The 17,842-nt window shown below is 46.9% G+C and overlaps 1 protein-coding gene across 1 annotated transcript in view; it reads right to left on the reverse strand.

Annotated features, from left to right (window-relative positions):
• Positions 1-17,842, reverse strand: part of LOC124465862 (collagen alpha-1(XXIII) chain) — a 41,069-nt gene that overhangs the window by 19,690 nt on the left and 3,537 nt on the right. The window contains exon 3 of the mRNA XM_047017493.1: positions 725-769. Coding sequence (XP_046873449.1) covers positions 725-769 — 45 coding nt within the window. The remainder of the gene's footprint in view (positions 1-724; positions 770-17,842) is intronic.

The following is a 17,842-nucleotide window of genomic DNA, read 5'->3' on the forward strand; positions in this document are numbered from 1 at the left end:
CCATTGACTTGAACTCTGGCCACATGCCGGCTTGACTCCCTCTCAGAGTCTGTATTAGTCAACCAATACAGGATGGCTTGAAGAAAAACGTTTTCTAGCGTTCTTCTATTCTTTCCTAAATATTTCCAACTCCTTTTCCAAGCTCTAAAGACTGATAACTCCTTTTAAATCATCTACTGGACGTTATGAAGACTAACAAATGACCTGCTAGCAGTGCAATTATTTTATTTTTTTGTGATGAAGTTGAACATTTTGTCTCTAAAGGAAAGATTAAAGGTATAAATATAAAAAGTTGTTGAGTGTGCGCAATGAGACTAATAACTAATGACCTGCTAGAGCTGGCATGGAATCCATGTGCTCTGTGATGCTAAAATAATGGGCTTGAATTATGTGTTTCTGGTAAAGGGGTTTAAACTGTAAACATATTTCCCCATCATTTTGGAACAAGAAGAATTTAATGTCTGCCTCCTGATAAATGCACATGATAAAAATCTACTTGAGAGGGTATCTTCTGTTTTTTAATGGCCAACCTGCTTTGTGCATCTTTGATATCTATATGTTGGACAGGGTTACACGCACACACAAACAAGCAAAAAATATCACACATACCTTGGATGGGAAGTGAAAAGAATAATGAGGGAAGGTAAGCTCGCTAATACACACAAACCCACTTCCACAGAGCCACTGACAAACACTTGAGAAAGAGAGCGATTGGAGCAGTTACCAGGGTCGCCTTTTCTGCCCATCCTTCCTCGTTTTCCTGGGGGGCCTGGATGGAAAGAGAGAAAAAGAGAGAAATAGGATTATATATAACATAGGTAGGTTATAATCTATTCATCAATGAGGCACTAATCCCTTATCTTCTGATATCTTAAAAATCACAATCATGCAGTTTCTCAAAAGGGTGCTGTTGAAGTCTTTGATTGGTCACAACCTTATTCTTCAGACAGTGGGAATGACATTCTACGTACAAAAATGAGCGGCTTCCCTGACTTATAGCAAGGTTAAGCAATCCAGACTAGTCCTAGGAAATATGCTCTCTTTAAAGTTTATAACATGATTTAATACTAAACAGGACTGTCTGGCTTTTTATCTGACTGAAAAGCAGCCAGCACAGTTTACATTTAGCAGACGCTCTTATCCAGAGCGACTCACAGTAAGTACAGGGACATTCCCCTGTAATGTGAAGTGCCTTGCCCAAGGACACAACGTAATTTGGCTCAACCGGGAATTGAACCAGCGACCTTCTAATTACTAGCCTGATTTCCTAACCGCTCAGCCATCTGACTCCCACAGTTCCTTTATACTATGAGTTTGGGGGACCAACTTCAATCAGCCCCAACTTCACACTGCTTAGCAGACAGTTGACGGCCAGGGGAGGACCTGCTTACGGCTCCAATAGGAACCCTGCGTGGGAAGTCGCGTCTTTGGACAGACGATAAGATTCCTCCGCCGCTGAGCGTCAAGGGGGAGGGGCACCAGCCGTGTCACTGCGGCCGGCTGGGCTGGGCTACGGAGGTTGGGGGTCGGAAAGGAAGGATCTAGACCAGGGGCTCTATCGCTATCAGACGCGCGGCGTGAGAAATACGGCCTGTCCGTTTCCCACTGCGGTCAGCCTGCCTTCGCCGTCCAATCTGGAGACATCCCCCTGAGGGCGTCCAGCCTGAAGATAAGGATTCTGGGAAAAAGGCTATGACAGCATCCAAGATGCATTCCATTTCCTTTGAGGTGGACACACACTGATTCTGAAGCTTCTTCAGGTTATGAAGAACATCCTGGGAGATAGATAAGAGAGTGAATGAGTGTGTGCACAAGTGTTGAAGACTGGTAGAGCGAAAATGGTAGTGAGTGAGAAAGAGAGAGAGAGAAAGATAGATAGATAAAGAGAAAGAGAGAGCGAGAGAGAGAGAAAGAGTTAGAGACACACACAAGCCAGGTATAGTGGCACATATATCTTTTCAAACCACTTAGCTGAATAGTTTGTTCGTTTTGACGCGCCTGTCCAATAATATTCTTACGTATTTTCTATATTGCTATTGAAGTTAGCAGCAGGCTGCTCACGACTCCAACACAGGTGAACGGTACCTGGCAGTTGATTGATTTCCACATTTCTTGTCAAGTACGAGTCTTAATCCAAAAGAAAAAATGATGTCCAAGACAATCCTAAACATAAAATCCTTGCTTCAATGCTTGTATTTATCAACCGAATGGCGGTCAAAAAACATTTTGCTTCCAACTAATAACAGCTTCCATTGATCCCTAAAAATGTTACTAAAAATATTCTCATATTCTCAATAATGATATACAATGAATCTGGCTCTTGCACCAGGTATCATCAGGTGTGCCCAACAGCCAACCCTTAAAATACAACCAAAGTCAGAATAGGATTAAGAGGATCAACAGAGAGGGATTTTTTTCCTGGAAAGGGTATCAATCCTATAATGAAAGCCATTGACTTCTCAATAATCCTACAGGTGGTTCTGGTTAGCTCATTTTAATTTGTTGCGCTGCGAAAAAAGACGCCTTTGTGCTGAGTGTGAAAACAGTAAGGAATGACTGCCTCCCTGTCAAATTCATGCCAGATCAGTTATGCTGATTTTCACATAGCAGAGCTGTTGTTAATAGACACAATGAGGGCCTAGCGTAGACCTCATTTTGCCCTAGGCCTATTTTAGGCCTAGTTTAGTACCTTCATTTATCACCTTAATACGTGAATTGAGCCAAATCCACTCATCCGCATAGTGAGGTTGAATGGAGAATTGTACTTTGCCACATCTGGTAGTCGAGTCCACAGAGATAAAACAGGAGACATCCCTATCTTCACTACACTGCGAAAGCTATGTTGTTTTATTAGTGACCAGGATGAGCATCTACACAGTTGAGGGATGGAATGATCATGCATTCTGTGTGGCCACTTTACATTTTATATTGAAATGACATTTTTGAGTACCTCCATTGTGTTGCCTTGATGTGAACTATTTTCTTCCAACCCATTTACCCCTATAAATATCTCTCATTATCTCTTTACATGTCGTAGTAATCACTCTTTTTAATGGCTCGCGTGGTGACTGATTGAATGCTGCTGCTCTGCTCTCTCGGTGACACCAACAGGCCTCCGTCTTTCACATTTCTCCACCAACCCGGCGTGAGAAACGTCCTCCCGATTTGCTGTGGTATGTGAATATTAAACTGCACGTGGACTACAATGAATCAGGCGGGTGAGGCGAAATTGCTTTACATCCTTCTACTGTAACTGACAGTTCCAGGTGACAGTCGCTAGGAGTGTTGACCCAGGGCCACGGTGTGGGGGAAACGTGATATTGTGTTATGACTAGAGAGAAGTGGTGGAGAGGAGGAGGATGTGACTTATTACACCTCCTTCCTAGAAGACATAGGGAGTGAGGGAGAGGAGGGAGGGAAGGGGGTTAAGCATGTCAAAAGGTTAAACTGCAGATGAAGTTGTCATTGCACGAGCTGGAGAATATTTTGACACGGATCTGGGATTTAGAGTGTGTGTGTGTGCTTCAGAGCCTGTGCGGTGTGGGTGATAGATGTTTGAACGACGTTGTAACCATTTCAATCAGAAGTTCATAAAGATGTCGTTATCATGTTGATCTCAAATTTGAAAATATTGCATAACCCTGTTCCAAGGTGTCAAGGTTTTTGCTTTGCTCAAGTCCTGAACCACCCAGTAATCCTCACTTTCCCCAAATCCTACACACGCCCCCCCTCCCCCCCCTCCCCCCCCAGGCAATGTGGACCGGATTATTAAACGTTTGAAGAAAGGTGTACTACCCAAATACTTCCTTTCATAAATGATCTGTGGCTTCTTAATCAGGAACATTTTTCCCGCTGGCTTCACCAGAACAGCCTTTTTCAGTGTGTGTCTCAGTTCTATAAGTTATTTTCACAAAGTAAACATGTTTAATCCTATTCAAGTAACTCGAAGGCTGTAGGAGGATTTTTTGAATATCTCCTTCATGACCTGATTGATATGTATTGTAATCACGTCGTATGGAGCGAGCTACAGTGCTGCAGTCAGTGTTCCTGTCACCCTCCCTTGTAGAAGCAGTCTGTGTAGAGCGGTAGCCTCGCCCGGCCGTCCCCCTCCCTCGCTGTGGACCAGATGGTCTTGCGGCAGAAACCTGGAGAGCGTCTCGCAGTCTTTCATGTCCCCCACTGCGGCGAACGCTACCCTAAACAACGGCTTTGGTTACCGGGGTTAGACCAATCCATTTCACCCGTTTGTTTTTGTTTTCCTTTCCAATTTCTAATGGAGTGACCTAAGAATGGGGGCCCTCCAATCACATGCTGGCCCCGGCACATCCAGGAAGTCTGTCAGGACGTACTGTGTGTTTTGTTGAGTGATGTGAATGATCGCATTAACCAAAGGCACTGTGGGTTTCAAAGCCTTACAGATTGACAAAATGCATTGTACATCATGTGGTTATTAACATAGAGATACAATGTGAAAGCTGCTGTGCGCCTGCCATGAGTGTGTGTGTGTGTGTGTGTTTGTGTGTGTGTGTGTGTGTGTGTGCACATGAGTTTTCTCTGACTAGAAGCTAGAAGAAGTTTTTGTGCCGGTCTGTTTTCATTCATACAGCAGGTCAGAGAAACAGTCATGATAGTGATCATAGACGAAATATCTGCAAGGTGGAATTCTGTGTTTCTACCGAGTTGATTTTAAATTCCTGTTTCAACAAGGTGGATTCTCAGGGGATCTCTGGGTGCTGAAGCTGTTGTCTTAACCCCTAATTGTGGATCCTTTTACTTCAACAGAGATTAGGCTGATCAGCAAAACTACGCTTAGAACATTTTCTGACAAGAAATGAACAAGAATGCCAAGGGATATGTGCAGGGCCGGCCTAAGGCATAAGTGAATTAAGCGGCTGCTTAGGGGCCCCTGTGGCTACCAGAGGGCCTCCAAGAGCAAATTAAATTAAAGTTTAATGTATTATGTAAAAATATATATATATTTTTTTAATCGGCAACGATAAGCAATGCCGAGGGGCCCCCAAATCAATTTTGCTTAAGGCCCCATAAAGGCTTGGGCCGGCCGTGGATATGTGTGTCAGAGAGTTCAGCACAGTAGCAGGTTTTCTCCTCAATACAGAGATTCAGTTGATTTGGAAAACGACCTCTATAACACATCCTCTACAATCCTAACATTAAATAATTACTTACAAGTAATAAACATGATGATTGGGAAAGGGATTGGCAGACTCAATAAAAGAATACCAAAAGTCAAAGTCATGTAAAATGCACAGCAAGGGCATCCGTAGACCTGAGTGGGCCAGAATCTACTAGAACCTCTTACTATCAAGCAGGACAGTGCTGAATGACGGACCTACCTGACCTGTCTACTGTGGGTCCCCTCTGGGGTCCACTGGGACTGACACTGCCCCCCCCCCCACACACACACACACACACACACACTTTGGTAGGAGGAAGTATCAATATCACACTTTGTGCCTGAGGGGGAAAAAGTTGGTTTGAGACATGGTGAACCACCCTTGTTATGAAAGGAGGACAAAGGGTCGGGAATGTGTGTGTGTGAGTGTATGGGGTAAAATGCTAAGCATATAAGGGATTTCCTCTGTAACTAAGAGCAGACATATGTTTTCCTCCTTGGTAGTTTTCCTGGACAATAAAATGGGTCCTGTGAGAGTGGAGGTGGGTTCCTGCTTCAGGTTTGGTCTGACGCACCCCAGTGTCTTGACATGGTCTGTGGGAGATTGGGTAGAATCAACCGTGACTTGAGAAGGGATTCAAACCACCGTTCTCTTCCCCGTAAAAGCCCACAGGGGGGCCAGGGAGGAACGAATCACTGTCATTGTCACCAAACCACTTCTACAGCATAATCCTAGGGCATGGATAATCTGTAGTCAGTATACTGAAAGAGTAGTTTACACTGACTGGTGTAACATATGGATGAATATTTTCTAACTTTGTATTATTCATTTCAATTTAGTGTATGTCTGTGTAGTGTGTGTCTATAGGTTGGATATTTTTTTGTACCAAGCCTTGTCCAAGACAATAAAACATCTGGTGTATTTTAGGCCTTATTAACTTCCTCCAGAATCCAAATCTGCCTGGTAGTGGCTGGACAAAGCAGCACACTGAAACAGGCTAGAATGCCTTTAAGTTTATAACCTAAAGGATCAGACAACTGAGAAAGAAATATGATGTGTATTTTCACCAATTAATGGTGCTCAAACATAACCTGACTCGCCAGAGGGGTTTGTTAAACACATCCATCTGGGAAGTCGTCCTTGGAACCTGTTTGGAAAAGGGCAGGCACTTTCAAAAATACTTGGCAGGTGATTGGATAAACCATCTGTCTGTCATCGTCCGTCACAGGCTAACTTCAACCACACCTGCAGCTGCCAGTAGTTCCTCATAGGACGCTGATTGGTCCGAACCACTGTGGTTCGGACACAAACTAATAACCTAGTAAACTTGATTCTCATGTGGTCGTGGTCTCGTCAATCCAGCTGTCTTGCCAGGTTAGCTCAAACAAGCATGCGCTAGTGAGCTGTGGGAGAAGAAGTAAGACTACGCTCCTCGCTGACAGGCCAGAATATTTCTTGTTCTTTGCAGCATCATGTAGAGAGTGTGCTTTGTTTCCTTAGTGATGGGCACTGTCAGCTCCACCACCGCGCGCCAGGCCCACGGGTGACGTCCACATCAGAAGAACGATGGGAGGCTGCGAGATGAGAAGCGGGCTCTCTGTGAGGTTTACTCAGAGAGACACTGATACAATGAGAACAGATGGGACCCATTTTCTCCAGTCACACAGGATCAGAACGGTCCGGTCCTGTTCAGTCGTTTTCTAGAACTCTAGACTGCCTGGATAGCCTCTGGCATGGACGACAGAAAGTTCTACTGAACGTTTGGTTTGCTGGATTGTCAAAACAACGCAGTTGGGGTTCCAGGTCATGCGGAGAGAGAGTATGTTACCCTACACACATTGAACAAACACCACCATGATAGTTCGACATAGATCTGTTGACGTTCAAAACTCTATTAATGTAGACGAACGATACCCTGGGTCAAGGTGGTCGGGGACCTCTGTCTTCTTGACCCGATGACTAAGTCGACACTGACGCGCAGATGTGAATGGTGAGTCTTTCCACACCTTATCTATCATCTTAGGAGAAGATGGGCAAACGCGAACCAGACCTCTACGATTGATGAATGTACACGTGTGTGCATACGGACGGACGTACAGAACACGGAGACAGGGTCAGCGAAGACAGGTCCTAATAACACGTGTCGTTGTTGAAGGATGGGAACAGCGCTTTAGGTGGGTGGTAAGCAGGCAGTGGCAGTCTGTCATCTGTAAGAGATTCTGTTGAAAAGCAAAGACTGAAAAGACACCTGGGCGGACACAAAGTGCAAGGGTTTCGGAGTTCCCATCCTCTCTGCTTGCCAAACCTGAGTGCCAGAGAGAGTAATCCCCTTCTGACCACTGGGTGTGTTTATCTGTCTCATTTGACCTTTCACCCCTCACGCCAGCAAGAGTGAAACCTCCCATCTGACCCACTCGACAGAAGATTGCACCCTGCCCTTCGTCAAGGACAATGGTCCGCTGAAGTCTCTAGCGTCCATCGAAACAATCTCATTGGTTCCATGTGGGTTTTGCCAGTGTAGACGGGACATTTTCCTGAATTTTCTGTGGGAAACCAATACGGTGATACGCTGTATGCAAGTGAGAGACACTTGGCAGATTATCAGCTCAAACAAACCGCTAAACGACATTTGGTCTGGTCTCAATTGAATTCAAATGCGGGACACAAAGTGATGTGGCCTTGTTCTTATTTGCGCAAGGGTTTTTGAAGTTGTTTAATGAATGAAACCTGTTGGGGAGAGTACTCTGTGTGGTTGGTCCAGGCAGAATTAAAGGAAGCAGAAAAGGAAAGAGGGAAAAAGAAAGAGACCGAAAGAAAGAAATATAGAGAGGCAGGGAGAGAAACACGGGGCCCAACCACTTCCTGGGTCCTGGGTCTTGTTAGGGTGTTACTGGGTGGCATCGGGCCAATCCTTGGGCTGGGTCCTCGCTGATCTGAAGCATGTGTGTGTGTATGTGTGTGTGTATGTGTGTGGGTGTGTGTGTGTGTGTATGTGTGAAAGTTTGCATGTTTCATTCAACAATATTGTCAAATAGTGGAGAAACACATAAGATTTGAAAACAAGCTGTAATCAACAACCTAGTAGATTACTGATCTCGATGCCATCTTGGTGCTCTCTGATTTATCTCTGTAGGGCCCTCCTGCCCTCCTATACACACACAAACACGCACGCTCATACACACGTTTAACACTTGATTGCCCCTACCAGACTTTCCCAATGATGTTGTATGTCTCTCATCAACTCCAGCTCTCCTGGCGAATGCTCCTGCTAGACCTCATATATTCTTCTCCATATTGTCTGTCAAACTGTGTTTCAACTCGACTGCTCTATGTCAGCTCTACCTTGTCTGACCTCCCACCTCTCTTTCGGTTCTCACCTCTCCCCGTCTTCTTATACGACTCATACAGCCAACGACTCTGTCTCCACTCAGCATTTCACAACAATGATTGTCCTTTTCGACAATGTTTGCTCGCTACCAGAAAGCAATGGTGTTTTGTGAGAACAGGCTATTAGCCAGTGGCATACTGTTCCTATTTTGGCACAGTCGTGTTTCGACACATATCGGGGGGGACACCAAAAGCCCTTTGCGAACGCCGCCATCGTGGTACAACGGCGAGGCTCACTCGAGGCGTGATTAACTGCGCTCAGATGACGGCCGTGTAGAAACACATCAGTCGGGGCGGGGGGGGGGGGATTGAGAGGCGCTGATCTCGTTGTGTGCTGCATGCTGACACGTTTATGGGTTTACATGAGCCTACTGGCATGCTAACGCCACAAAAGTTACAGTTTGTTTAGCTCCATTGCTGTTTACGGAGATTGCCTCGCAGCTGCTTAGCTTGGGTGATCCTCAAAGAGTTGTACACATTTGTGATTGATGTGGTTTGATGCTTGCGGTGGAACGGGTCAGAAAGACGGGTCGTAAATCAGCCTGCGCTAATGCAGACAAACAGTCTACATGTGTTGCATCTCAGTGTCTGCTGATATACGGCAGATAGGTTATCCCACACGCACACACACTCACACACACCCTCCTACTCCTACACATGTACAAGAATTCCCAGGAGGAGTGTGTGTGGGGTGTCCTGGAGAGGTGATGGCTGGAGACAGCAAGGATCGGGTCGCAGAGGCGTGTCGTGTTGACGGGGTCAATGAGAGGTTGTGACCAAAGCGGTCATGTTTGGCGACTCCACGACAATTGGCTTTGATCCGACAGATTCACCCGGCAGTCTGACGCTGGGGGTCCCTGAGCACGCACGCACTCACTCACGCACTCACGCACTCACACACACGGAGGCGAGGAGAGACATGCGAGACCCAGATCAAACTCAATCCCAAACCAAGCGTCTTCTCGCTAAGGGTCCAGGGTCAAGTTCACGACAATTTGACAACGTCAGCTGTCACCCTTGACACAACACACACACACACACCATGTACACTTATTCCTTTGGTGAGGGTAATTTCTCAGTGAGTGTTCGACTTCTGATCCTGTGTTTCCTTTTCCTCAAACTCCTGACACTTACGGATACTATCTTCAGATATGTGCGAGTGCGACCCACCAGCAACCAGTGCAAAACACAAACAACAAAGCCTAGATTAGAACAATCTGTTTGTGCCGGATACCTCTGTTTTGTCCCACAATCCTGACAATGTTCAAACTGAAGGAGGGAGAGAGGGGTTGGAGCTAAGTGAAGTGCAGGCCACACATGGGCTTGGTTAGCTGTTGGGTTAGCTCACTACCTCTCCAACTCTCTTGCTCTCGCCTGGTAGGAACAGGATGGTTGGTGTTAGTGTTTACTCTGCTTCAGTTCTCCAGAGAACACGCTAGAAGCTTCTTCTGAGGTCACTGCGGCCGTGAGGCCCGTACATGCCATACAGACAGATTAGAGTATGTTCTCGACCTCTCACTCTCTCTACCTCCTCTCTTTCGCTTTCAAACTCTCTCTTCTCGTCTCCTCCTGTCACGTCCGCAGGGTGAGAGAAATGGAGAAGTGTGCCACAAAATACCTGGGCTTTGAGAGTGAGGTGGTGGGTAAAGGTTATGGTGAGGAGAGTAAGACAGGCGGCGGACCAGCATATCAGCGAACAGACAGACATGCAGACAGATGGGCAGGGACAGTCACAGACAGGCGAGCAGGCAGGCAGCCAAACAGGCATAATGTTATTCTTAATTGAATCCAGCGAAGACATGAATCCACTAATAAAACATTGCAGAACAGGATATGAAAAATGGAGTTCAAGTCCACATTCAAATGTATCGACGGTTTCGACCGAGAGGGCAAATGATGTCTTTGGCTTCCAGTGGAATCACAATTATGAGCGGGTCAGCATTTTGTGATGCTGTATGTATGTTGCCAGTGTTTGGGTGACCTACCACGAGACCACCATCAAGATGACTAAGTGTTGCGGTGGAGCACTTCCACCACAACCTTCCAGCAGCAAGACAAATAAACACCAGCATGCAGAACAATAACAACAGTCAGGACACACACAAACACAAACACACAACCCCCCCCCAGCAAACAGCAACTTTAACACCAACAGACCCTAACAATGGCAACACACCACCCTCCTCAGCTCCCCCCTCCCCCCAGGCCATTACAATCCTATCAGACAAGGAGGAAATGCTTGGTCTGACCTCCCCCATGCTCCACCCGTTAGCCTAGCCGCACCACCCCTCTAATCGGCTGGGCCGCATCTGCGGCGCTCTAATGCGCGACAATGCTCTGCAGCTGTACGCACGGCGGAGGGAGGTCATGACGCCACATTGTCTAATCTCCCTCTGTTCACTTTGTGTTTAGGAGCTGTGAATATAAACACTCGTTAATCACGCGCTCGGGGTGTGTGAGGGGAGTGCGGGCCTAAAAGGGGAGCTCTGCATTTCATCACCCGGCTCTACATTTACGCTGCACGTGCGAGCGCCCGGATAGGATTTCTGTTATTCGCTGCTATCCTCCTCCTAATTATTTGGCCTCCGTTTAACTTGCACTCTCAACGTTTTCATAATTAAAAGCACTCAAGACGAAACCTAAAGCATGCAAGTCAAATGAACATATTTTTTTTAACAGACAATCCTTTGAATCAGAATACTGGGGTGAATTAGAGGGAAATTAGACGGAAACAAATGCCCCAAGGTACGTTTATGGTGCATTGCTTTAATCACATGCTCTTTAGCCTTTCTCCAGCAGAGCTAAAGAAAAGGCCAGCCATCCCTCCTTAGCTGTGGCTAATTTCATTGGCCCGTGCAAGGGTCCAAACACACACCCCTGAGGCACTCCACAATCCAATAAAGCGCTTCATGATATTTTAACCACAAACATTAGGCCAATCAAAAGCAGGTGTTGCTTTGCTGACCGCTCCATCTCCAGTTATTCTTAAGATTATGATGCCAGAGGCTGTGTGTGTGTGTGTGTGCGTACGAGTGTGTGTGTCCCTCAAAACCTGAAAACGTTCATATTAAAAGTGAAAACCACCATACAGTACCCAGAGTGGAAAGTTTTACATTTGAGTTCGGAGGTCGAGAATGATTATGCTTGAAGAAAAAAAGCCTATTCATTTTTTTACTGCAGCATTGCTACAATAAATATACTTTTGGAGAATTCCAAGAAGTTATTGTCGAGAAAAAAAGAGCAGAGAAGTATTTAAAACATGCACTTGAAACACTGTAGAAACTGTCATGGCTGCCTCTAATGGACAGCAGGTGCTTGTGTCTTAAACATGTGCAGCTCTGAAAGCCCCACACCCCCAAACACTCATAGTCAGGAAACGGGAAACAAATAGGCTTTTAAAATAACTCCTAATGGCATGGTACTTTCTGTGGCCTTATTTAAATCCATAACTGCTACTAAATGGTAAATTGGCTTTGTTTAATTGGGACTAGTGAACGTTTCCTCTGAGATGAAAGCGCCCAAATATGTGGGTAACTGGAAAGGGCTTGTTGACAGTGTGCTGACAGAGAGAGGGACAGACACAGATGTTCGCACGCGTAGATGCCATTGAGGCCATGCATTCGCAGGACGTACAGTATGTACAGTATGTGCAGATCCATACTAGGGGCAACATTCCCCCTCACCCCCCCCCCCCCCCCCCCGTCACACCCATGCTCTGTAATGACACGGCACATTTGCCCGCGCCGTGGTCACCGCCTCCGGTGACGGCGGTGAACGCGAGCAGACGAGACGTCTGTGCGGGGCGCGGGGAACATTCCAGACATTCTGCCGAGGCCGACAACGCAGTCCTCCAATCTGCTCCACCTCTCACCCCCCACGCCCCTGCGCCCCGACCTGAAGCCGTCCCTGGGATTAATGAAAGGGGTGATCTGGGATACCACAAGCCCCGTCCTGTTCTGCCCTCCATCCTCACCCCACAACCCAGGAAGGTGTTCCTGGTCCTCCAGTCTGCTGAATGCTGGAGGCACCTGAGAGATGCATAGAGGACCATCCTCATAAAGGGATTATCGGCCATAACCATCTCTAGTAAACACAACCATCTACCGCGAACATCATTAATTGGAATAACATCCCTATTTGAGATGGTGAGGTTGGTAGAAGGGGAATGAACAGGCTGTGGGAAGACAAGATACAGTCATGACTGTCCACTATGCAGGTTCTTTAGTATACTGGTCCTCACACACACACACACACACACACAAACACACACACTCTGCTCTAAAGGGGTGAGAATTCCAACGACACCATACGGTCTATGACAGAGTTCCTGGTCTTACTGTCGCCCCTCTCCTGTCACCACCTGTTCCTTTGAGTGTCAGAGGCTATCTAGGGCTTAACACAGCACGCAAGAATGTCTTCTATAACCTACTACACACAGCGGGCTCACACACACACATACACGCACATACAGTACTCATCTGTGACTCAACTCCAGAGGGGTGATAATCCTAACTATTTCACACGCATGTGCGCATGTGCCACGACTCGACTCCATGGAGGTGAAAATTCAGTGTAAATCCCCCTCGCCATGCACACACATTCATGCAGTCACACATTATCGCACATAGGCACATCGTCAATGAGTCTAGCAGGGTGACCATTTTACCACGGTCACGCCAGGTCAGGAATGTCCTCATAAGTCATATTGCCGACCCCAGTCCCTTCAGTCATGTGACAGTGGGGAAGTCACAAAACCCAACCATGAACAAAGATGGGGTCTCCAAACTGACAGAGGTCGGGTGGTATTGTATATGAAAATCCAAATCTGTGAAGTTCTTTTACTAACCTGTTAAAAGACATCAGACCACACACACAACCTCTGTACTCAGTACTCAGCCTCGACCTCTTCTCCCTCTGAGGGCTAGATTATTATGGGCTGCTTTATGAGGTCACCTGGGTGACAAACACAGGTAGGTGTTATTCCCATGACCAAGGGGGAAAGTTAACAAAGGTCGCAGGTCACGCACACACAGGAAGGATCCGGTTTTACACTTAGTTTACTGGATGGGTTTACGGCATCCAGAGTTTCTAATGGAAGATCCGTTCTGGGGTGTCCCAGCCACCTGTTTGGTCGAGCCAGATGGAGCTGCACATGAGTACTGCTTCCTTTTCCTTGGGCTTAAAACAGACAATCTGTGAAACCATCTATTGTTCCAAAGACATCAACGATAGTTTTGAGCGGCAATGCCGTAGTGATCGAGAAGGTCGTCGACAATGGCTACCGTGAAGACTGACAGTCCGCAAGCTTGAGTTCTTAAGGTTGGACACGCGTCAGCCAGCGACAAAATCGCCTGAGGTGAAGAGCGCGGTGGCAGAAGTACTTACTGTCCAGCTAAAAGGTCAGTGTGTAGACTGGATCCTTCACCGGCCTTCACGGCCCTGACTAATTCAGCCCATAAAGCCAATGACAGGCACCATGCTGGGATGATGAGAAACACAGCCCAAGATCACACCAGGCGTCAGGTAGCGCCCGGAAACATTTTTAAAAGGCTGAAACTACAAGTGTCATCTAAGTGAAGGTATCGTGTAAATGTCGAATTTTCATCATGTGAGGATTTGGTCCAAATCCGTTTACTGCGCCCTGCACAGCCAATTCAATGCTGATGCGGTTTGGTGGCTGATGAAAAAAAGAAAAACGATGACGTAGAAGAGCATGTAGAATCCCATCGCAGCTGTGCTTCCAGTTTAGACGACATTCATTCGCAGTGACAAGGACGATGTGGATGTGTCGGATCCACTCGCGCGCGACAGAGGAGAAATCTGTCTAGAGCCGGGTCCCCTTCTGGAGCGTTCTACACAGCTGTCGTGCTGTTGATCCACTTGATTCTGTCAACGCTAACTCGCCCACGACACTGTCCCAAAGAGCTGTGTGCGAAAAGGTTTGACGGAAAACCTGCTTTCAACGAGTAGAGGGGGGTTGGGAAGGGAGGGGGAGGAGAGGGAGAGAAAAGAGAGGGTGAAAAACTCCATTGGAAGTTGAAGGATCAACAAGGGCCAAAAAAACAACAGACAAATCACATCTGCTCATCCGTATCAAGCAAAGGAGGGATGGGCACGTGTGTTTATTGTGCGGATGGACTGTGTGTATGTGCAGACACACTGTGTGTGTGTGTGGATTGTGTGTGTGTCTGTGCTGTGCGTGTGTGTGGCTGAGTGTGTGTGTGTGCAGACAGAGTGTGTGTGTGTGTACCGTGCCTCTCTCAGGTTGGCAGCTCCATCAGCGAGGTCATTATGTAACACACACCTAGCCTAGCTCCGCGTCGAGAAGATGACTAGAGAGTAAACACCGGAGACAAAACGTCCTCGTCAAGCGTTCACAGTCAACACCACCTGCGTGTGACGACCCTTTATGAACAATGGTGGGTGTTGGAGTTAGGGCGTGCACAACATTCTGGTGCATATCTCCGTGTGTGTGTGTTTGCGCGCGTGCGATAGACAAGCAAGTAAATATGTGCGCAAGCGAGCGATGAGGCCCTCCAATGGAGTTAGGGAGCGGGAAGAAGGGGGATTACTGCCCAACCACTGTATCTCCCAATCACAGCCGACAACAGTAGGGCTCATTAGCAGATTGTCATCAGGGAACCAGCGCTGCACGCAAAGCAGGCTCAACAGTCCATACTCGGCAGTCTGATTCACTTGTAGGCTGCGCCAGAATCGACAAAAACAACAAACAAGCTGGATATCAGTGGGACTGCTTCTTCTTTCCAGCTGAACAAATGTTCAGTTCATATAATAGGCTAGGTCCAGAAACTGGATGAAGTTTCCTAATATTATGAGCGTTTGTAACATGTGACATGATAGTATTATCCATGTTATAATTTGATGGTGTGCAGCCATGTAGGCTACTTCTGTTGTGACAAGGAAGTTCAGATCAGCTTGCCCTTTTCCAGAACATTCCCTGTGGAACATTTACAGTTCAACCAATACATGGACCTAATACCAGAGTCAACGATCCACTTCCCCCCAGTCCTCATGGGACACACACGACCTTGATATGGAAGTATGTGAGAAAGCACACACACAAACCCGCACGCACACAGGGTGAAAGCAGTCCTGGCTTCTCTGGCTCACTGGAGTTACTGGAGAGATCAGCTATTAAGATTGGCTCTGGCTGTGAAAAAAGGGTCAGGTCAGCTACCTTCTCTCTGTCTCTCTCAAACACACACATACACACACACACACACACAATCACATGCTAGCACGCATGCAGACACACACTTCTACAATAACAAACCCTACCCTAACAGGGTTGATGTGGGTCAAATGCCAGTTGACTTCTTTTCCCCCTCAAATACTTTAAATACTTCCCTGTCTGGAGAACCAGAATGTAGCCAGATCCGGGACTAAATCAAGCCTGAGCTACGAAGACGTCTAGCAATTGTTACCACACTCCAAATACCAAGTTTTACAACATCAGATCTCTACAGGGTGTGTGTGTGTGTGTGTGGGGGGGGGGGGGGTGTAAGGAGGCTGATTTGGAGCTGGGCATTGGGATTAGGGCGAGAACAAGATACCCTAGCCTGAAAACGAGACTCCCTTTAAGACAAACGGGCGTGGACGATCCAACTCAGTCCCAGTCTGTCGTCAGTCGCTGAATAGCTGTCAAGGGGTTATGCGACACTTAAAAGAAAGGTGAGGGAGCTGAGGGTGTGAGCGTTCGCTAAGGGGTCTTGTTTGACTCGTTCAAATGCACGCCCTCACACAAACACACACACACACGCCCATAGATCAGAGAACATAGGGATACCATCCCCAAATGACCCCTAAGACTCGGTCTGGGTGATATTGTTGTTGGAAGAGACATGAGGAGTGTCTGTGTTGACGGACGAGAACAAGAACAGATGATTTTCAAAAGGGGAGCGCCGTCGTAGACATAATAGACAGATGCAGTACGCAAGCGCGGACTCACAAGCAGAACACAAATACACACGCCACTGAAGGCCAAGAACACCGTCTTCAAGAAAAAAAACCCTGTTCAAGGAAGTCAGAGTTGTTTCAGTCGAGCGAAGGCACAACGGTAGAAACATCCACGCATCAGTGGCGATGAAGGGTGGTGCGTTGTGAGAAGCCCTCCCACTCTCTCTCTCTCTCTCTCTCTCTCTCTTTCTCACTCTCTCTCCTTCTCTCTCTCTCTCTCTCTCTTTCTCTCTCTCTCTCTCTCTCTCTCTCTCCTTCTCTCCCTCTCCATCTCTCTCTCTCACTTTCACCATCCTCCACTCCAATCACCTCAGATTCTGGGTAATTAGACTCAACATGCCATAATGGTTTCCATACCCCCGCTTCCATCTCGGGAGTTAAGAGGCCTCACGTTTATTCACTGGAATTGTGAAATGCCGACATAGGAGAGAGGGGTGGGAGGGGAAGAGTGAGAGGTGGGGAGATAAGAGAAGACGCGAGGCGTGGCGAAGAAAGCCAAGGTGTGCAGAGGAAGAGGCTAGCAACGGAGGGTAGAGTACAGTGGAAGGAGAAGAGATGAGGAGAGGGAGAGGACAGAGGAGAGACAAAGGAGAGGAGAGGGAGAGGAGAGAAAGGAGGGGAAATGAGAGGAGAGCGAGAGAAGAGAAGAAGAGAGAGAGGAGCGAGAGGAGAGGAGAGACTTTTTCACAGCAAAGCTGAACAGCAGCCAACATGCCCTCCCACAGGCCCAAGGACAGATGCTTCCAATAAATGGCATTTCAGGACCAAACTTTCATTGTTGCTTTTTAGCTCATATTTTGGACCAAATATGTACAGACTGGTTATTTAAATAAACATTTGGACCCCTGTATCCAATCTCAACCACAAAGTTCACAACAAAATGCAGATGTACTGTAGATTTGCCTAAACCTGTCGTTGTATTCAATGAGACTAAACATACTAAAGTTGATCTTTCTTTCTCTAAAAGAACATTGTTCAGTTCCTCTATCATTTTTGCATCACTTTCTCCCCTCCCTGCTATCTATGTTGTCATTCCTTCTAGAATACTTTTTTAATACTTTTAATAGGATTTGAGCTTCACTCTTTTGGGTCAAATGCATGCGGTGTTAACACACACACACAACTCTCCAGCTTGTCTGCTCCGGCCATCTCTACAGCTCACAGGACGTGCACCACTAAACGCTTTAACATCCGTCCCATGAAGCCTTGAGGCAGGTCCCACAGCTTACATGCTGCCAAACGTCTCTCTGTCTCTCTTTACCTTCACCTTCACCTTCTCTCTCTTTCAGATTCTCTTACTTCCTCCCTTTCCCTCTACCTCCAGAAGGTCATATCAAGCGCCA

The sequence above is a fragment of the Hypomesus transpacificus genome, unplaced genomic scaffold (assembly GCF_021917145.1).
Source record: "Hypomesus transpacificus isolate Combined female unplaced genomic scaffold, fHypTra1 scaffold_61, whole genome shotgun sequence".
Taxonomy (NCBI): domain Eukaryota; kingdom Metazoa; phylum Chordata; class Actinopteri; order Osmeriformes; family Osmeridae; genus Hypomesus; species Hypomesus transpacificus.